Source organism: Chinchilla lanigera, unplaced genomic scaffold, assembly GCF_000276665.1.
Source record: "Chinchilla lanigera isolate Chin_1 unplaced genomic scaffold, ChiLan1.0 scaffold00063, whole genome shotgun sequence".
Lineage (NCBI taxonomy): Eukaryota > Metazoa > Chordata > Mammalia > Rodentia > Chinchillidae > Chinchilla > Chinchilla lanigera.
The window spans coordinates 2,645,203-2,666,180 of record NW_004955464.1 but is presented as its reverse complement, the minus strand read 5'-3'; the positions used below and the strand labels follow the sequence as shown (position 1 = coordinate 2,666,180).

Below are 20,978 nucleotides of genomic sequence, written 5' to 3'. Positions count from 1 at the left end.
ACAGGAATAGCCTCATTTAATTTAATTCATGACCTCCCCTGAGGTTTTGCAAAAGTGTTCTCTCTAAGCTTTGAGAAAGAGCTAAAAGAGAGTATTTCTTTTACAGATGATGATGCAGGATGAGACACAAAAGTTGCTCAGGGACCCTTGTGAAGTGGCCAGATCTGACTCTGAAGATCAGGGCTCTTCTTTTAGGACTGACAGGGGTCTATCAAGGAGATATCTAGGCTGCATCTCTCACCTGTGTAGACCTGGACCCAAGGAAGAAGCTAGGTGGAGCCTAGGGTAACAAGCCCCAGGGCGGTCTCCCCTCTTGTGGGAAGCATGGAGCAGTCCTGAAATTTAACATGCACCAGTGGGGTTACCTCTAGCTTATTTTTCTGGCTGAGAGCTGATGAAGGGGCAGGGAGGGAGATCGCAGCACAGATTTGCAGAGCTTGCAGGTGCCCCAAGGAATAGGCAGCCAAAGAGAGGAAGTCCACAAGGGGAAGTCAGGGTGGGCAAGATGAGGGGGGGGGACTGAACTACTTCAGTGAGGTTTAGGTGAGTGAGATCAACTTTCTAATGTATTTTCTCTTCAAATTGGGCAAATAATCTTGTGCATAGATAAGAACCCTTAAACTCAGGGACAAGAAAATTTACCCAAACCCCACAGGTGCTAAGAGGAGCTCAGATGTGATAGTATCCACTTGTCTCTGAAGACAGGGCCTGTGTGTCCACCGCCTGTCTCTCAGGGGTACTAAAAATGACTCCTGAAAACTGGTCCTCATATCACATGGAACAAGACTTGGAAACTGCAGGTTTATATGTGGTGGGGTCCCTGGAGATGGTCCATACAGCTCAGATATCACCCAAGCAAAACTTTCAGTCCCTTTAGGTAAGGACAGTTTTTTAAAGTCAGAAAATAGAATAATGACTTTCAAATAAAGCACCAGTGATTTTCATAAATTCCTTCTTCAGGGTCTAGTCATTTGTCTATTCATTAAACAGTCTTGGAGCAGCTACATGGTGCCTGGCCTCAGGAACAAAAGGACCTCAGGAAGCTCATAGAGGGGATGGAAAGAGTGCTATTAACAAGGAAAGACAGGGCAAGGGGAGACTGCTTTACTGCACAGAGCAGAAGTCTCTGAGAACACACACTTGCGCTGTGTTAGGGGAGGGTTGTGCAGGGGTGAAACTCTGGCAAAATTGAGGTCCACAGGCTGGGCAAGGGATCTTCCTGCAGTATGCTGTGTATGTCAGGCTAAAGAACTCGGATTTTCTTTCCCCAGAGCCAGGAAGCACGGTGATGGTGTGGTCAGAATGCTTCATAAATTCACCAAAACCAAGGCACCATGTGGAGCTTACTTCATCCCATATCTAGACCTGATCTGGAGGGGTGAGGAGACACAGATTGAATCAAAGGGATCTCGGTGATGGGGTTGGACCAATGGGAACTCCAAGAGCAGACTTGTGCCTTGGTGATAAGGAGGGCTTGAGGCATGAAGGGCTTGGGGACAAACGGCCTTTCTCCTGAGCAGCAGGGTTCCCAGACAGGGGCTAAGAAGGGGACTTGCCTGTTTACCAGAGCTGCACACACTGGGTTTCAGAAACCGTGTTTAGGTGGAGTGAGGTAGTCTCAGGTCACAGGCAGGGAGGACTACAGAAAGGGACACTGATCAGGAAGAAGTATCTCATGGAAAAGGGGAAAGGGGCAGGGAGAATGACCAGAAAGACTCTGGGCTCACAGAATACAGAATATTGGGGGTGCAAGGGACATGAAGGGCCCACCCTTCCATCCTTCCACCCAGGGTGACTGCCTGACTGTCCTCTGACAGCTCCAGGGTGGCTGTGCCTGCTCTCTTTGGTGCTACCACTCCCACCTCAAACAACTGTTCCTGTCAGCAAGGTCTCTGCCCTGCCACAGCTGGAATCTACTATCTTTAGCATGGCCACTGGTCCCAGTTCCACGGTGTGGAACACAGAACACTATGGCCCCTCTACCAGACCTTCTCCAGGGTTATGTTTCTTTCTTTCCACCCAGCCAAACAATTTAGGGCTGTCAGCTACTCCTTGGGGAAACAGGATTTCAAATCTTTCTGTTCATCTTATCTTGAAACATGCAGGTATGTCTTTGTGCCTCTCATAGCGCGGAGTTAGAATGCAGAGCAATGTTCCAGATGGAATCATTTTAGCCTCACGAGCTCTTTGTTGGTGTCAGAACGGGGGCTCTTGAGTGTCTTCATGAGATGAGGGAGATCAATGGTAATGAGAAACCTTAGTTTCTTTTGCATAGGGCCGTGGCAAAGTCACTCATATTCCCCACTCATGAACCTTCCCTGGCTCACCAGTATGGCTGAACTGTGTAGAAGCTTCCCTCTCAGTGCTAGCTGGAGGACCTTCAATGTGAATTGAGGGACCAGCAGTGGTTTGTAGCATCACAGAGCTGGGAATTTTCGTTTCTGGCTCGGGCTCTCAAGAGTCCTGATAACAGGTAGGGTTCAGATGCACCAGACCACGTCCATAATGCAGCACATCTGCAATGGCTTTCCCCACAGTGTCCTGCTCAGTGCTGGACCTGCACATATCCCAGAGCCCTGGCCAGCCCTTGGCCTGCTGCCCTTTTGAAATGTTCCAACCACTTACAGATTGGGTGAGCAGTTCCCTGCCCCAGAGACAACACTGTCCTTTACTGCACCAGGTATAGGAAAGTCTTGGTTGGAGACTTTCCCATTTCCGTCGGGGCCCTGGAGTGCCCTTCGTAGAGTGGTTTGCACAAGTCAGCCCAGTCCCACTCTTGGATCCCTCCCTCCATCCAGACTGGCCACCCTTCCCATGGCCTGTCTCCTTCCCTTGGCCCACTGAGGAGCCCCCAGCAATGATACATGCTTTGTGACAGGCATTCCAGGAGGACAGCTCCTGGCCATGATTGCAGACACAGTCTCCACATGAACCTGCAGTACAGGGAAGGTGTACTTACACTTACAGGTTGGCTTTTTGGCACGTCATAAACACCTTCCTTCTTTTGGCTGGTGGGAACCTATGAAAGAATCAAATTCCACACAGTCAAAACACTCCAGTGTTCCCCTTTAAAGCACAAAACAGCCAGACTTGCACTGTGAGCTGGTGGAATGTATACAAGATGTCCAAGATAGGCCAGCCCAGCCCCAGGAGCTGCTCTGGTGGTGAAAGCATGGAGCCAGACAGAGACTATGGGTATCCTGTAGTGAGAAAATCATCCTCATTTCACTGAAGGCAAAAGTGATGCCCCGGGAGGAGCGGTGATTTGCCCAAAGATATTAAAAACAGTGTGTAGCTCAGCATAAACTGCTTAGTGCTGAGGCTGAGATGCAGGCTGTTAAAAATACAGTAAATATAAGAGTCCTGGCACATCCATGGCCTTCAGCACTTCTCTGCATCCTCCTCCTTCCTCCTGGCCTTGCTCATCCATCTGGCCCTCCCCGCCATGTGTTCAAGGTAAGGCGTGAACAGGTCATGTAGCTCTTCTGAGCTATACCATTACCAAAGGGGCCTGTCGGTAATGCCTCTTGCTCGGGTTCTTGAAAGGATCCAGTGAGAACATGGATGTTAAATAAACAAAACCTACAGGAATCACAACACTGTAATGGGTTAGAGTGATCCCTTCTTTTGTCACTGGTACATTATATACACACGTGTATGAACACACTGTGTGATACTAGCAATAGTATATGGAATGCTTCTCTGAGTGAAGGGCTCTGCACAGGGACATTCCAGCTCAGAAGCACTCAATAGCTGCTCCTTCCCCAGCAACTACCAGAGCTTAGCTCACACCTCTACCGCAGTGGCCAAGAGTCAAGGACAGCTAGTGGTTGTCTTTCCTTCCATTAGACTGGGGCTGCTCAGGGGCAGGCTCACTGCCTCCCGCCTGGAGGCACTCCACAAGTGTTGCAGGTAGACACCTGCTAGAGGAGTCCAGGGTAGTGAAGAGAAAGACAAGCTGCTTGATAGGCACAGCTCACCATGCCATTCTTCTATGAGTATGAATTTGAGCTTAAACTTCCAGATCCTTTATCATTTCCACTCATGTTGAACTTGCAGTAACCCTAAGAAGCTGGTTTTATCAGGTCTCTAGCCAGCAGAAAGTGAGGCTCAGAGAGGTTAAGGACTCTGCTGGAAGTTTCAAAAGTGGCAGGCTCCAAACCCTGCTCTATCTGACTACCAAGTAAGACACTTCCTGTTGATAGTATAAGCTGACATGCCCTGGGCACTTTCCATGTACTGGTTGCTGTTTAGAGCATGTGTTTCACATACACCCTCATAGACTGCTCAGGACAAGTCTCTTGAGGACTACACCTGTCCCCATGGCACACTCTTGCAGGTCCATAAGGCAACCAGTGGGCTGGCCAGGAGTGGGCTGGGCAGGCTGCTGTTTGACGGCTGCCTCTGGTGTGCCCTTCTCTCTGACATCACACCCTCCATGTCCAGAGGCTTGTGCACATTCTTGCAGAACACAGAACAATGAGTGAGCACAGCTGAGTGGAACATGCTCTTCTTGAGCTGTCTTTACAAACACAGTTTGCAGATAGCAGGTGAAGAATGTAATTTCTTTGCTTCTGATAACTGGGCTCCACTTAAAAGGAATCCTCTGAACGTCTACAGAGTCCTTGTTAATGAGAGCCAATAAATCAACAGCCACACTTTTGTTTTTACTAGCTCATCCTTTAGGAGCAAATGCATAGCATTCTGTTCCCTGTAACTCACCGCTCACCACGGCACTTAGCACACCAAACCTCTGCTGTCTCTCAATTATCCCTGGAAATGGAGAAAAGGCCACACCATGGAGAAACTAAAACTGTGCATAACTGAAAACGCTTTTCTGCTTGGCTCTCCCATGGGGGAGATAGCAGTCTGCTTGTTTGTTTGTCCTTTAAGATTTATTTCAGCTGGGACTTCTCAAAAGGCTGGCCCACCTCTTCATGCTGGGTTTGGAGCCCCTCTTTGCACTTGAGTGACCTCAGGTCCATCCATTCATTAAAAAAATAAAAGTTAACAAGTACCTATCGTGTGTCATGCCTGAGCTTTCGCCAGACAAGGATGTGACCCAATGGATAAGGCCCCTGATTTAGCAGAACTTTTTGCCTTGCTGGGGGAGATGGAGCAGATAACAGGCTGTGTAGACAGAGCAGAACTGTGCTTTACCTTTCCATGGGAGTTACTACAGCACCCTGGAACCACGTGTGGGTCTATGGTCTCATAGCTCTCTAAGCTTACTAAAGGTATTTTATTCCCCGTGTATTCCTGCCAGTACATGTTAGTTAAACAAAGAAGTTTCTGCTCATCGGGCATCTGTCGCATGGATGCTGATGGCTATGGTTTGGCTCTCATATCTGCATAGGTCCGTATACACAGATCAGCACAGTATGAAAATGTACAGTAATAAAAATTTCAATCTAAGGGAAAATGAAAAAGCTGATTCCTAATTCTGGCTCAGCCACAGGGTATGTGCCATGCAGAGGTCATCTGCTTTCTGAGCCTCAGTGTCCTCATCTGGTTTTCATAAACATCTAAAGGGTTGTCCATCAACTCCTTGGGGGTAGACGCCATGCCCTGGTCACTACTGCTTCTTTCCCTGTGCCCGGCACCTGCTATGTGTCTAAGCACATTTTTTTGAATGACTGAGTTAATCAATGTTAAAATACCCTGAAAGCTACACATGACATAGCACTGTACACAGGACACTTTTACTGTAGCATCATGCTACTTAATGGTGCAGAGAGGCAGTTCAAACAGACCTAAGACGAGAGCCCTGCCATTTTCAAATGATGAACCCTGACACAGGTGGGGTGATTAAGAATTAGTTTTGAAAAAAATGAATGTGAAAAAAGTTAGATTCCGAGGCATTGAGATCGGTTGCCTGGACTATGTTAGGTTGCACGTGACAGTCAGTAAGCTGCTTTTTCTGTCTCACTGCAGTACTGGAAGGGTCGAAATTAAGCCACACGTGAAAAGCTTCCTACTGTGAGGCTCTGTGTTGTTTTAAAGACAACTGGTAACTTTTTCAGAGGCAAGTGAAGCAAAAGACAGTGATGATTATTCATGCATTCGGGGGGAAGTGATCTTATCCTTGGAAATAGGGTCCTCCCATGGTAGATGCAAACTGTAGTCTCCACTTGCCTTGCCTGCCATGAGCTCTTTCTCCTCTGCCACATACCTCTGCCATGACGCCCGGCCTTGGTGCCAGCTGACTGTGGACAGAAACTACAACAAACTGAACCAAAGTAAACCTCTCCCCCTTTAAGTTGTGAGTGGCAGGTATTGTGTCTCAGGGAAGAGAAGGTAATTAAGACAATCTCGATTCCATAGCCCAGGAAACTGAGATATAAAAATTATGTACTTTACCCAAGGCCACAAAACAGTTAAAAGGAGATTAGGTCCTAGATATATTTGCCTCATTCCAGAAAAATGGGAGGGAAGTAAAACCTGAGATCACCCCGAGCCAAGCCTGAAGCAGAAGAAACGCAGTATGGGCTCTGTGATGTGGTACTCATCAACTCTTAACGAAAAGAAGACCAAGGCTCCTAACAGCAGTGCCTTAGAAGCTGAGCTTATCTTAGGCCCAGAACTTGTCTCTTGCTAAGTACACTACGCCTGGACAGACTGTCAGGGCAGGATGGGAAAATGACCAGAGGCCTCTCCAATAGATGGGGATAAATATTCCTTCCCTTAAATGGGGTCTTCTTGTTAATGGTGGGCAGATGGGCAGATCAGGAGGCTAGAGCTGTTAAAACAAGTGTGATTTTCAGACAGTGACTTAAAACATGCACAGAATTGAAGTGTGAAACCCAGAATCAGGAAATGCCGAGCTGTGAAGAGCTCCAGCATTCACATGTTTATTTACAGAGGTCAGAGAAAGCTGAGTATGGGGATTCTACCTTTCGCTACCTCTGTGACCCTGTGAGATCCCTTACCTCTGTGGGTCTCACTCTCCTTGTCTGTGAGGTGAGAGTGAGAACATGCTTTAAGCCACTGGGGGTGTTGGGAGAGATATGTGGCTTCTCAACTCTATTCACAGAGCCAGGCCATGTCCCCATTTCTGAGAGTGCAGTGGCCTGGTACAGCGAGCCAAAGAATCAGAGTCTCATGGTGAGGTGATAACTGCAAAGAGCAGAAAAGGATTGTTCCAGGGAGACTCTTGAGTCTTTTTACTTCATTTCACAAATCAGTAAACTGTGGCCCGGACAGGGCAAAGAGCCTGACACACTGAATGCATAACCGCATTGGTACATGTGCTGAGATCCTGAATCACACAGCTGGCCTCCTCCTTCTGTTACCTGGGGCAAAGCCTTATTCACACTGTACACATGAGCTGGTCTCATCCTTACACAGGCATGTGAGTCAGAGAGAAATCGTTCTCTTACTTTATTACTGGGGAGGCTTGAGTCTCAGAGAGAGCAAAGGTCTCGCCCTGACCACAAGCCAAAGGTAGTTGGCGACAGAGCCAAAATCGTCAGGCAACTTCCCAGCAGCCTCAGCCAGCTCTCCGCAGCACAGCAGCAGCTCCCATCGCCTGCAGTCCTCACCAAGGCCTGGGGCAGCCTTGTCAACTACAGCTGAGACCGGATTTAGAAAACTCTTGTGTTGCAAAGCCTCCCGCTCCTCCTAGGACGATGGGTTAATGACTCCTTTGGTCTCCCTCTCAGGCACTGCTAGGCTGCACACTACTTTGAAATCTGACACCAGGGAATAGTGCAACTTTGCTTTTTAAAGAGAGAAAGTTTGTAAATGATGACTTTGAACAAAACCTCAAAGTACAACCTCACATGTGAAAAAAAAATCCAGGCGAGAGAAATGGATTATTATTCCACAAGGCTGGTTTAAACCAAAGTGTTGGTAGAAATAACACTCCGTTTGGTCATTTAGGATTCTACACATTTGATAGAAACTGAAAATATGTTTTACTTTTATTATGCAAGTAATACATGCCCAAGGAAGGATAATAGACCACACAACTAAGTAAATTAAGGAAATTAAAATCACTGATTAAATACATTAATTTTTTCCTTCTCCTATAGTCTTTATGTTTTAAATTAGGGCTAAAGTTCTAATTAGTGAGAAATCAGAGGCCGTCGCTTTTATGTGATGTGTTGCTATGCTGAGCTGCAATCACTCCAGTGCTGAGATGAAAAGCTGGGGGCAGCCCAAGCTCTGCCTTCCCGCATGCCTCAGGCTTAGTCTGGGCTCTAAGAAGCCCTACAGCCCCGAGCAAGCAGTACACCTTCTCTGAGCCTCAGTCTCCCTTACCAAAATGGGACTCAGACATTTTATCACGTTTGTGAGAATTAAATGAGCTAAAACGTGTGTTCCATATTCTTCACACACTACATATTTAAAAATATTAATTTACCTTTCTTTTAGGAGGGAGGAAACCTTCCGATGTGCTTTCTTTTATGTCATTAATACTCCTAAATGGTTTTCAAACAGTATTTTTGAATTCATGCCTTATTTTCAGTCATGGATTTGGCTTTTTTTTTTTTATAAAATTGATGAGTCCATTCTTCTAAGAGTTGAAGGAAGGACCTTACTACCCTATGATAAACAACTCTCCAATGTGCTACTTTATTAGAGTGGAACGTGTGACTTTTGTTTCTCTCTAAAATAGCTACCATCCATTCAAAATTGAAACACCACACTAAATAGGCCGTTAAACATTTCAACAAGGCATCAGAAGTACTGGTAAGCTGCCGGGGAACTAGAAGCCAATGTGTTCAAAGGTATTTCAACAAGCCCGAATGACCAAGAGACCCGTTGCCCCACAGAACTGTCAGAACATTATGCATTTATTGGAGGTGGTGAGATGGTAGGAAGCGAACAATCTTATACCTGGTAAATGTTTTCTTCTGTTTCGGGATCACGGATTGGCTCATGTCCAGCCTCAAAGACAATGTACTATTACCGGAGCAGCCAGAGAAGAAAGGTCAGAAGTGAAAAAGAAAAGAGGAAACAAAAGCATTTGGAATTCAGGCTACAAATCAAAGTGAGCATTCACAAAGTAGGCACAAGAGAAAACACCTTGAAGATTCATCCAGATTCATGCAATAAAATGGGCCATGCACTTTGCTACTGCCAGGGCTAACAGCAGAGGTCTGCTGGTGCAGCCTTTAGCAGTGGTTGCCCTGGGTTCCTGCACAACTTTCTGGAGATATGACTGCGTGATTCAATAACATTTTGTCTCAGTAATGGGTGATGATGCTGGTACTGCTAACGCATGGCAATTCCTGGTGCCGTAACTTTACAAATTTTGTATTACATTTGAGTTACCCCCATTTGCTCACTAGAGCCCAAGATCTAGTTCAACCTTAAGGAGTTCAAATTTCCTCATCTGTTTTACTTTCTTGGTTTTAAATACTGAACATGAGTTTGTCCACATTCATGCTCTAAGGGATCATTTTGTAAAGGCTGCTATTTGTCATTCTCTGCAAGCCACTTCGCCAGGAAATACAGCATATGTTAGAAGCAGCTCCACCCCTCAGCATTTAAAAGCAAGGACAGTTGTGGAGTACATCTTTCTCACTTTTGCTCATCATATGTATGTTAGAATTCTTCCCCTCCAAGCTATGTATATTATTTTACTTCAGTATAGTGGTACCAGCTTTTTGTGTGAAAATCTGCATTCCCACACAATGTGTACATAGCACACATACACTCAACAGCTAAGTACCCCAGTTAGAAATACAAGATAGAGGTTTTCTTTTTTTTAATGTATAAAAGTCAGTTCCGTTTTTGAGTTTTTGGCCTTTTTTCTTTCCTTAAGAATAAGCAGGAGGAAGAAGGTTCTTCTTTCTCTTTTTCTGCACCTCTGTTAGATGAGAGCTCAGACTTGAACCTGAGAGGTCATCTCTACCCACCTGTGGGCTTAGACTGAGGAGAGTGTGGCCAGCTCCTGGCAGAGGTGTCCTTGGGATCTCTCCGTCCTCACACCAGCCCTTGTGACATGAGTGGGGTAACTGGAGGGTCAGGCTGCCACATCAGAGGTCACAGACACTTTCCCTGATAGTTAAACTAAAGCTCACAAACCATTCTTTATATTTGTGCTCCAATGCCACCAAAATGTCAGGCCCTGTTTCAAATTTTTAACTTTGAGAAGCCACCTCATTATTCATCATCTCTCTAATGAACTCAGAATATTCAAAGGACTCTTGAAACATTCAGCTCTGGGAACAAACTTTTACAGATTGTGGAGGGAGCTGAGGCAGGGTAAGAAGGGGGAAGCAGGGCTCCCAAGCCCGTGTCTCTGGTGCAGGCCAAACTTCTGGTAGTGTTGACAGAAATCCACTCCTGGAGGGGCTGGCAGCCCTTGCCCCCAGGAACACTCCTGGCCCCTCTCCAGGTCCTGCCATCAGTGGATGCCTCAAGTTTCTTACAAGATGGCCATGGCCTAGGCATGCTGCACCTGAAGCCCTGAATCATTTCAGAAATTACCTGGTATACAGGATCTTCAACATCTTCTTCCAAAATTGTCTTTCACAGTAAGGGAAGGGTCGGTGAAAAGCAGAGGACACAAAAGAAGATGTGAGATTGTATTTAGAAATTATAGGATAGTACAGAAACCAGCTCTGAGAGGACAAGTTGATGGGTCTTTAATGTAGAAAACACCGAAAAAGTAAAACCCCTGTAGCTGCCCCCACCACAACCCCTTTGTTAACAACAGCAAAGACAATTGTGTGTCTTTAGTTTTCCTCCCTGAAACCTTCTTTTAGATGAAAGACTTTACTCTCTTTAACATATCTGGAATTTTAGAGAATAAGGGATCATTTCCGATGACTGCCTTTGGGTGCCTGTAATTTACACAGGAACCTTTCATCTCTATTTATTCTTGCTTAGTGGTAGGAGGAGAAAGCCTGACTGGCAGTTTTCACGTCTGTGTATTTTAAGCCCCCACTCTTCTGCACCAGGATAAATTCACAGGTATACCTGGTACACTGCTTGTTCACACTGCTTATCCTTTTGTGCCTTTTTCTCCAATTCTTCTCTTTGCTTCAATTCATAGATGAGTTGAAAGAGATCTCTCAAGTCCAGAATAACAGGTTCAGCCTGGAGTGAAAGGTGTAAGGCGCATTAATAAGGCAACGGTACTGAGTGGCAGCTACCAATTTTTGTTTTTGCGGCTGTATCCCGCAGCTCTTCTTTTTCTATTAAACTGAAAGCATTCCACTCTTAATTAATTCTACCTTGTTTATATTGGTTTAGCAAATTGCATCTAGGCTAAAGTTCATTTCTTCAACTAATTATATTTGCAAATTCATACTCATCATAAGCATAAAAGGCAATGCTTTTATTTATTAGTGATTTTGCATAAAATAAAATTGGGGCAGGCCTTATGCAGAGCAGGTATTTGTTATCTCTTATTTTCTTTTTAAATGAGGCTAAGAACACAAGGAAACATTGTATATGTGCCTCTATCTAGCTTAATCAGGAAGAAAAATAATTAGTCGTTAAGAAATACCCATTATGAAAACATGAACAAAAAACCCAAACCAAGGGATGTGAACGCATTTACTTGCTCCAAGGCCATTTGTCTTTTCTAGACAGAAAGCCTAATGCCTACCTCTGGTGGTGATACTTGGCCACACTTCAGGGCAGGCCTCTGAAGATCAACAGAGTGATTGTGCTGCCCCTGGAGTCCTGAGAAGGCGCTTTCTTGGGACAAGCAGCATACTCACCGCTTGTGATGTCTTTATGGCCACAAATCTGTGATTCCCTTCTTTCCCACAGACATATCCAAAGGCCCGGTGATCTGTGATGTCCTTTGCAATGTAGGAAATTTCGTGAACGGCATGATGATGCTGAAGGGCCTATCAGAGACAAAAGGAAGAGCGCATTTCAGAACTTTCCCTTCGAGCTGTTGATCAATAAGAAATGTGTTTCAGCTACGCGTGAACAAGCCCACAGGGCTTTGGAAAAGCTGTTTGGTCCAGATGGAAATGAAAAGAGCTGTGCCTGCCCTTGAGAAATGGAGGTTCCCCTCCAGGGTTTTAATGCTGAGACCAGAGAGAGCACCAGGACTGCTCATATGCAGAGTGAGCATCTGTGGTTGGGTTTTGTTCCTCTCGCCAGATTAGACAGAGTAAGTTAGTGCCTCTGCTTGGGCTGTCTTCATAACTAGCCCAGCCCAACTCTGGCTCCTCAGTTAATCTACCCATGTATCCAGCATGCTGCGCTGAAGGATGTGCCCTGAACAACTCCAGGAGGTGCCACGAGCACTGCTGGTCTGAGCCCTGCGTGGTTCCCAGAAGTTGGTGAGGGCATATGTTGAGGAGCAAACTTTTCTCTATTTTGTCCAAAGTCACCATTTAGGGTAGGTGGGGGGCCATACATATCTCTGGGGTGTGTCACAGGTTCTTCTCACTGTCTGCAATGTCTGGTCTTCTATCCGCTTGCCTAAGTCTTCTTTTTCTTTCAGTGGCTCCCTGAAATAGCACCACCTGTATGGAACACATTCTCTTTGGGCAGGAATATTCCTGCCCCCTTTGGTGTTTCTGCACAAAGGTTAAGTGATCTGAACATCCTGATGGATTCCTCACGCCGTTCCCTGGGTTCCCGCTTTGACAGATTTTCCTCCTCTGATGTGTCAGCCCTTGTCTGTCTTCTACGCCAGGTTCTGTCTTCCAGAGCTCTGTCATCCTAGCACCCTGTACTGTGCCTGGTCCACAGTTATTAAAAGTAACCTGGAACTGATGATCAGTGATTTGAAAATCTTTTGAAATCAACCTGACTTTATTGTCTGAGCTTCAACAAGTGTTCACCATGGTATTGGGAATAATGATATTTATGAGCCCCCCACATTAAACCTATCGATAGCAATCTTCAGCACACTGTATTTTGTAAATTCTTGTAGATGCATCCACATGTATATGGCATGTTCAAGGTCTTCTAAAGAGCCTTTTCATTATATTGGGTATCAAAAGGCTTAAATTCTATCTACTCTGTGAACACAAAACACCCATTATACCTCTCTGGATCTCATTTCACCCCTCTAGAAAATCAAAGGTATACATCAAAGGCTCACATCCATAATCTCAGCACTCTGAGAGGCTGAGGCAGGAGGATTTCAAGTTTGAGAACAGCCTGGGAAACTTAGTAAGACTCTGTTTCAAAATAAAAGATGTAGGTGAGTGAGAAGGTCCTGAGTTCATTCCCTAGTACTAACCTTAAAAATAAAATAACAAATAAGCAAACAAAAAATTAAAAAAAAAAAACACCCGGGATCTACAGGGGCCACTAAAAGCAATAGAAAGAGCATCCAATCAAATTTCAAAATGTCACAAAACTAATAGAAATGTGTAATTATTGAAAACAAGTTTACTTGGTATTATATGTACTTACTATTATATTCCTTAGCTCATACTGGAGCATTTAGTTATGATTAGTTACCTACTCCAGTAGGGAAATGAATGTTTTTTTTCAGATATACAAAATCTTCCTTTTTACTGAGTCCAAAGAGGGAGGGAGAAATACCACACAGAGTAAGTTAGTCATGCGAACATGGGAACCACCACGGTGGAAATTCTCTGGGGTCTGGTCCCGTCTCTTCAGATCCTTAAGCCACTAGGACCTCTCACCTCAAAGTGAGCCTCCTGCACTGTGGATCTCTGGCTCTCATAGGTTCTAGACGACGAACTTCTTGAAATATCCATGCTTCAGCACAGTGCATCTTACCAGGTTTTCACCCAGGTCAGTCCTCCACTACTGCATCCTTGCTTTGACCTTCAGGATCTGACAACACACCACTCTGCTCTTAGAACTCGCCCCTTGGCTTCACCCCAACCACACCACTCATTGTCCCTTGGATATCAGGCAGGACACTGGTTTCACTGCCAGTCAACCTATCCCTCAAGTGGAGTGAGACAATTGTATAATTCTAAAGGTTTTTGTTACAAATAAAGTTGAAAGAGGAAGTATTTTTGAATAATTATGACCCGCTTATTTTTGCTTTTTCAAGAGGACTTATTTAGCTAGCAGAGGAAAACTGCTCCAAGAGCAATAGCTTTTTCATGGTGCTAATGATGTAAAATTGATGAGATTTATATTCACACAACATGGGGGCATCGATTTCTAAGCTTTTGTGAGCTAGAATGGTTTGCAGCAGGGGAAATGGAAGACAAAGACATTCTTTTCTTCTCCCTCATCCTGAAAGTACTTCTCTCTCTCTGTAATGTGGAGTGTGTTATCCACGTCTCCTATTAAATCCAAGTTTGACGACAGTGCCTTATTGATTGCCAACTGGAATATTGCTCTAAAATTAAACTGTGATTAGAAGTCTTCCTGGTGGAATTAGATTTGGAGATGATTGTGCAATGGTAAAATATCACCTACCATGCAAGACAGCAGATGGGGATGTTTTATCTGGGAATCTTCATTAAGCGTTTTTAAACTAAAACATTTTTAATGCCTGATGATACCTAATATTGCCTTCCAAAGTATGGCTGTGTGTGCACGCATGAAAGCCCTAAGTTATCTGTAACATTATCTTTTCCCATAGTTAATTTTATGATTTGTTCAAAAGGATTGCTCTGAAAGCGTCTTATTCATTTGGAAACTAACAGTCAATGAGGGAGTATGTCTCAGCTTTCTCCCACCTTAACTACGCAGACGTAATATAGATACTTGGAAATACATTAGAATTCTGCTAATGTCTCATTTGTAGTTTCATACACATTTTAGCAACCTGAAACACCATGCAAACACTTGCTCACTGAGCCTCAGAATTGCCCCATGTCTCCAAGTAGATTTTATCAGCACAGTCAAAGATAGCTGGAGCTGGATGGAACCTTCAGCATTATGTAGTTCAATGCTTGAGTTTATTCACAAAGGAACTGAGGGTCAGAGATTGCACTGGTCGGACCTGTACCCAATCCAAACTTCATCTTTCCTACTCAAAATGATGAAGCACTGAAAAAGGAACAGACTTAGTAGAATTAATGTCCACTTCCGTTTGACTCCTTGCTCCCCGACCCAACAACAAAAGGACGATCCTTGAAGAGAAGTGAGGAGGGAGGGGAAAGCAGCGCAGAACCTGATAGCAGGGAGAGCTGAGGCTGTCTGGAGTCATCTGTCAGGCCCGATGGGTGAGGCTGTTACCAGGAGGCACTGCGGGGAAACCACAGAGCAAGGCCATGTCCATCTGCACACCTATCCCGAACATTGTGACCACACTCGCATCTGTCCCGCATGTCTGGAGAAGCCCACCACATCGTCTCTGTCCCCACATTCCTCAAGGGAGGAAGCACTTCCACTCCCCTTTAAATCCTTCATTCTACCCTCGCTTTCTGCTGATTCTGCTCTCAGAATTCAGCCCATTCCCACTGGAAAGAATAAATAGCCATGGTTGCTTCTACAGCTTCCTCAGATCATCTCTCTCCCCTCAGCATCTTTAACAATATCAAGCACCTGAGGTCACGGAGGGTCATAAATCAGAAGGCTTGGGGTACAGGTCAGCTGCAGAGATCTCAAAGAAAAAGAACAAGGCCTCATGACCTGGAGGTGTTCCTCAGCTCCCAGGACTCACTTTTAGGTCAGGCTGTGTGGACCTTTCTGGGTTTGAGTGGTTTCTGGTGAGTGGTCAAGCCAAAAAGGTGAGGTGAGACCCTTGGTCACAGGAGACAAGCTCGCCTTCTTCCCAAGAGTGTTTCTGGGGGACTCCTGGGCAAGGTCAGCTCTTCTGGAGGCCGTGTTGGGCAGGAGAAACAGGGCAGAAGAAAGGTAGACTCTGGTCACCCTCTTCCATGCTGCCTGCTAAAGACAGACACCATCTTGGGGGAACTTAGTCCAGATATTAGAGTACTGCCCCAAATCGAAGCAGGTATTTGGTCTTAAAAAATACAGTTTTCTAGAACATCCTAGTTTTCTCTGCAGACAACTCCTCCTGTCCAGTGCTTCATCATTCATAGCCACTCTATATGTGGAAGTATTTCATATCTGTGTCTCAAAGCCCAGCACCAATATCTGCTCATACAGGAAGCCTTCCCCGATTCCCACATCCTTCAGTCATATTACATTGCATTTATCCTTCTATCCAGAATGCTTTGCACTTCTTGATTTTGTTTCATATTTATCCATTAATGTATTCATACCATGTTTATTTGTTGAGTGCCTGTTATATTCCATGCCTCAAGCTACATGCTATATCCACGCAGCTAATCAAAACTTGGTCCCTTCCTCAAGAAGTTCACACTTATATAAGAGAGACAGGCTGCCAAAGAATAGACATCCCAGAGTCACCATAGAATACAGCAAGCGTTCCATTCAGGGGTGCACAGCATGGTCGTGCAGGCTGGGAGCAGGAAACAGCAAAGGGCATCAGGGATGACTTGACAAAGGAGGTGACTCTGAACTGGGTCTTGGACAATGAATGGGTGAAAAACTAGAAAAAATATGGCAGAAAGGACATTGTAGGTAGAACAGACAGAACACGCCGAGGCATCTGGGGCCTGAACACAGGACCACGGGGGGGCGCTTTCCACACGTGGTTTCTCTCTGCTTCAGAAACATTAGAGCTTTTAGAGAAAGATCCATGTCTGGTTCTCCTCCATCGTACGGACTCCTAATGCTGTTCATTCTGAGTAATAAGCGACACATGGTGACTATTGAAGGAGAGAAGGAAGGGAGGGAGGGAAGGGTAGAGGGACGTCTAGTAGTAGGTAAGGAAACAGACAAGAAGGAAGGACGGCGGGAAGGACCGCATCATCTTACTGTGCGAGCTGCACATGACAGGCACTCACAAAAGGCCCCTGAATGACTAGCCTGGGTTAATCCATGGCGTTACACACAGGACTTATTCTGCGAACAGAGGGTTTCTTATCTGATCATCATTAAATCTTTTTTCTTTGCATCTCCATAAGCCGTTTACCAATGTTTAAATGAAGTATCAAATTGTTTGGAGAGTTACTGTCTGACAGAATAAATTACAGAGAAGACTTAATTTGTAGTATGGTTCAATATAGTCAATTAAATACAGTATGGATTAGAAAGTCATCTGCTGCAGACTTTAACCATTAGCTATTTTTAAAGAATAAATTCTACCCTGTTTAGTCATCATGTGATTATTGGGGGTGAGAGAGAGAGTATGTGCTTTCCCCAGGCAATACTATTCACAGGAATAAAACACACCAGGACTCCACCAAGTTAACAAAAAACAAAACACAACAAAAAAAGCAGATAAATAGTCACAGGATAAAAATAGATACAGAAAAAATACACTACTTCACACTCTAAGCAATTACAGTAGTTAAACCCTCACAAGACAAAGGGAGGCCCAGGCTCATTATAAAGGCCTTTCTCTTTCCTAGCATATTTTTGGAAGCATGTGCTATCTCACAGCACCAGTGAGGTTGGGAGACCACCTCTGCACTGGCCCCCAGGACACCCCCTCCTCGTCAGATGCTGAAAGGAGCAGGTCAGAGGAATTTGGTCCCTCACTGGCATCCTAAAATCTTCTAGAAGGTCTTACACATGGTTGAGACCAAATTTCTAAACAGCCTAGTCTCCAGCTAAAGAGGCAGCCTGATAAAGGGTAAGATAAGGAGTCTAGAGCCAAAGAGAATTCTCAGTTCAAATCTGAGATCTACCACTTGCTAGATGAAGCTTCAGGCAGAATATCACCCTGACTTTCAGACTTCTTTCCTCCTTTTGTATAATATAAAGAATGACAGACTCTAAAATGTTGAAAATAACAAATTGACTCCCATCAAACATATTAGAGAGAAATAAGATGTCGTTTTCTCTATTAGATTGAAGGAAGAAAAAAAGATAGTGTATAACGTCGACACGCATGTGGGGAAACACTGTATTTCCCTGGACCCCGGGCTGCTACCTGTGACACAGGGTGGCAGTGCATCTCTCTTGTGATGGCACCAGAAGGTGAAGCAACCAGTCACATCTACACAGCATGTGGACCAGCACAAGGCACGCAGAGAGGGCTGGGTGTGTGTCCGCTCACATGAGCGTGTCTGTCATCAGTGGATGTGTAATTTTGTGCAGCTTCTCCGGAGGGCTGATTGACTGTATGTTTCAAAGCCTCAAAGACATGCATAAACTGACCTTACGAGTCCTCTTGCAGGGATTTAATTACCTAGAAACAACATCACATGTGGACAAAGACTTCAATGCAAGACACTCCCTGTGGTGCTGCTAGAGCAGTGAGAAATTAGAAACTTTCAAGCTGTGGACACTGGCTGACAAGCTGAAGAAAATTTACCTATACACTGAAATAATACACAGTATGGAAAAATCACCTTATAGAAACAGAATTTTTTTTGCTATAGGCATAAATTTGTAACATCCCATTGAATGAAAAAAGTGTGTTATAAAACAGTACAGTTAATACGGTCCTGTTTTGGGAAAAAGGTATGCACACCTTTATGTGCATAAGACATGTGGAAGTCCAAGAATATAGTCTTTTTGTTTGTTTGTTTGTTTTTGGGGTGTCGCGGGAATCATACTCATGACCTCAGGCTTGCCAGGTTACATTATTATAGTCTTAACAAGGGTGCTCTTCTGAGTGGTAGAATTGTGATTTAAAAAATCTTACTTTTGGCTATTTATACTAATTAGTGTTACAATGAATATCTCATATATTAAAGAAAGATATAAGATGCTTTTCCCTTATTTGAGTTCAATGAGTACAATATCATCTGTCCTTGCGTAGAGTCCATCCTTGAACCCATTCACCTCCTGCGCTCTCTTTCCCCATAACTGAATCTGCGCAGTTTTGCCTCCCAAACGTCTTTTGTGTCATCCATTCCTCTCCATCTCCACCACCAGAAATTACGTCATGTAGCTGTCACCTTCTACCTGAATCAGAGCAGTAGCATCAGTGACCTCAGCCTCTCATCCTGGTCTCTGCCCTGCCAGTTGCACCAGGGTGAAGGGGTGAGGGAAAACCAGCCAATTCGTTCCAGGCTTTCTAGTACTTGGCCCATAGCGAAGTCTTCCCGGAGCTCTTTGACACTGACTGAACCTGCGCAGGCCTGCACAGCCCACCCTGGGTGATCTGGCCACTTTCCTAGGATCTCTTGCCACAGTTCTCCTTGCTTAATGCCACCATGGCTACTTTTCTGTCCTTCAAGTGCACTCTGCTCCAACCTCAGTGTCTGTACATGCTGCACAGCCTGCACCAAAATTTCAGCTTCTTCCTGCTCAGACCTCAGTACGACGTCTCTTCTTGGAGGCTTCCCCAGCACAGCCCACATTCCCATGCCACCACAAGCCATCAGACTCCCAGACTTTCCTACGGGGGTGAGGTGCGGACTCCTGGGTTTGCCACTGTGCACTTGGGGATGTGATGATTGGTGCCTGTCACCCCAGTCGTCCCAGACAGGATGCAACCACACTGTTTCCCCATTTTCTTATTCTGAGTATTAAGTACAGTGACTGATACACAGGATTCAGTACAAGCACTCTTTTGTGGTTGTAGAGTATACATAATACACAGTTTAGCATTTTAATCATTTCAGTATAAAATTCTGTGCCACTAAACCTATTCACATTTTCTGCAGCCATCACTGACATCCATCTCCAGAAGGTTTTCTGCCTTCCAGGCAGACACTCTGTACCATTAAACAATAACTCCCATCCCCTCTCTCCTCCACTCCTGGCAACCGTCTTTCTGCTTCCTGTGTCTATGAATCTGTTGGGGAATCTTTCTCAATAAGTAGAATGAATGAGTCTGCCAGCAGGATCCTGGGTTCCAGTCTGTCCCTGACCCACACCCCCAGCCCTCTCTTCAGCAATTAAAACAATTTGGTGGCATTCAGTACCTACACATGTCCTTTTCAGATCTCCACAGTTCTTTAGTTCTTTTTAAATTTCATAACTAGACAATTAGCTATAGATGATAGCTTCTGAGCATCTCTTTAAACATATGTCCTAAACACACAGACCTGGGAAACTAGACAGGGGATTTGAGCTACAATTTGTCTCAAAGGCAAAGTGGGGCCAGGTGTGCTTAATCAGTTAGCAGTCACCAAGTGACATCGAAGCAGGTTTCTACTCAGAAGTAAAAAAGCCTCTTGAACAGGGAAACCGGCTTCAGCATTAGATCTTAACCCTGGGGATCAGCCAAAAGCTAGCACTCCAGGAGTGAGGGCATGCATAGGCATAATCACAGTTGGAACAGGCCAAATAGGCTGTCCTCTGCCACTCACCTCTTACTCGGCCCCAGCGCATACCAGGTTCTGGAGGTCCTTGGCTGAGTAGGACCTGTCCTGACCACTACACCAGCAAGGGGCGGAAGTGTGTATCTGTCCATGTGTTCCTTTTTCTTGCTAAATAGTCAAAATAGTGTGTATACTCTGCAAGCCTGTCCCCATTTCCAGAGGCATGTAGTGTGATGGTAGATTCTGAACCCTTCCATGCCTCCATGGCCATGGGCAAGGAGCTTTATTTCACCAAGCCTGCTTTCTTTTTGCATACAAGAGATGATCCCCTCCTTCCTTCCCATGGGGAGGTAAGGAGACTATTAACTCTGGCTCACAGAATATCTGCTGAGAGTAGGCTCTTAACTTTTGGATATTTTCCCAGGTAACTGAGTTTAAGACCACCAACCGAATGACTACATTACATACTGACCACATCCCATTGTCTTCAAGGCCTTGGTGAGAACTTCCTTTGAACTGGTCTGGAAGCAGCCAAACGGTGGTGAAAAAGAATCACTGGGAAATCCAGAAAAGAGCTAGAAGTAGCGTTTCAGCCTTTATGATGGCACTGAAGGATCTGGACCCCGGCATTCTTGGAGATTTAATGCTGTGGGTTTTAGTTACACTGATCAGTAAACTCCTCCTGCTGCCTAAGTCTTCATTGGATGAGTTTTCCATCATGTGTAACCAAAGGACAATGCCAAGATCACCACCCTTGTTACAAGAGGAAATGGGCTCAGAAGTAAGTGACCAGGTTCCCCTGGGCTTTCAGCATCTCAGTGACATCAACTGTATATCTGGCTTATTATCACCAGTAACAAATAA

General features: G+C 45.0%; 1 protein-coding gene across 5 annotated transcripts in view; it reads right to left on the bottom strand.

Moving 5' to 3' along the window:
- Dab1 (Dab, reelin signal transducer, homolog 1 (Drosophila)) overlaps positions 1 to 20,978 on the bottom strand; it is a 395,969-nt gene that overhangs the window by 55,317 nt on the left and 319,674 nt on the right. For 2 of the 5 annotated variants that reach the window (XM_013521740.1, XM_013521741.1), the window contains exons 5-9: positions 11,682 to 11,813; positions 10,933 to 11,052; positions 10,441 to 10,479; positions 8,842 to 8,907; positions 2,960 to 3,019 (exon numbers count right to left, since the gene is read on the bottom strand). In XM_013521740.1, coding sequence (XP_013377194.1) covers positions 2,960 to 3,019; positions 8,842 to 8,907; positions 10,441 to 10,479; positions 10,933 to 11,052; positions 11,682 to 11,813 — 417 coding nt within the window. The remainder of the gene's footprint in view (positions 1 to 2,959; positions 3,020 to 8,841; positions 8,908 to 10,440; positions 10,480 to 10,932; positions 11,053 to 11,681; positions 11,814 to 20,978) is intronic. The other 3 variants (XM_013521743.1, XM_013521745.1, XM_013521744.1) reach the window with 2 other exon arrangements.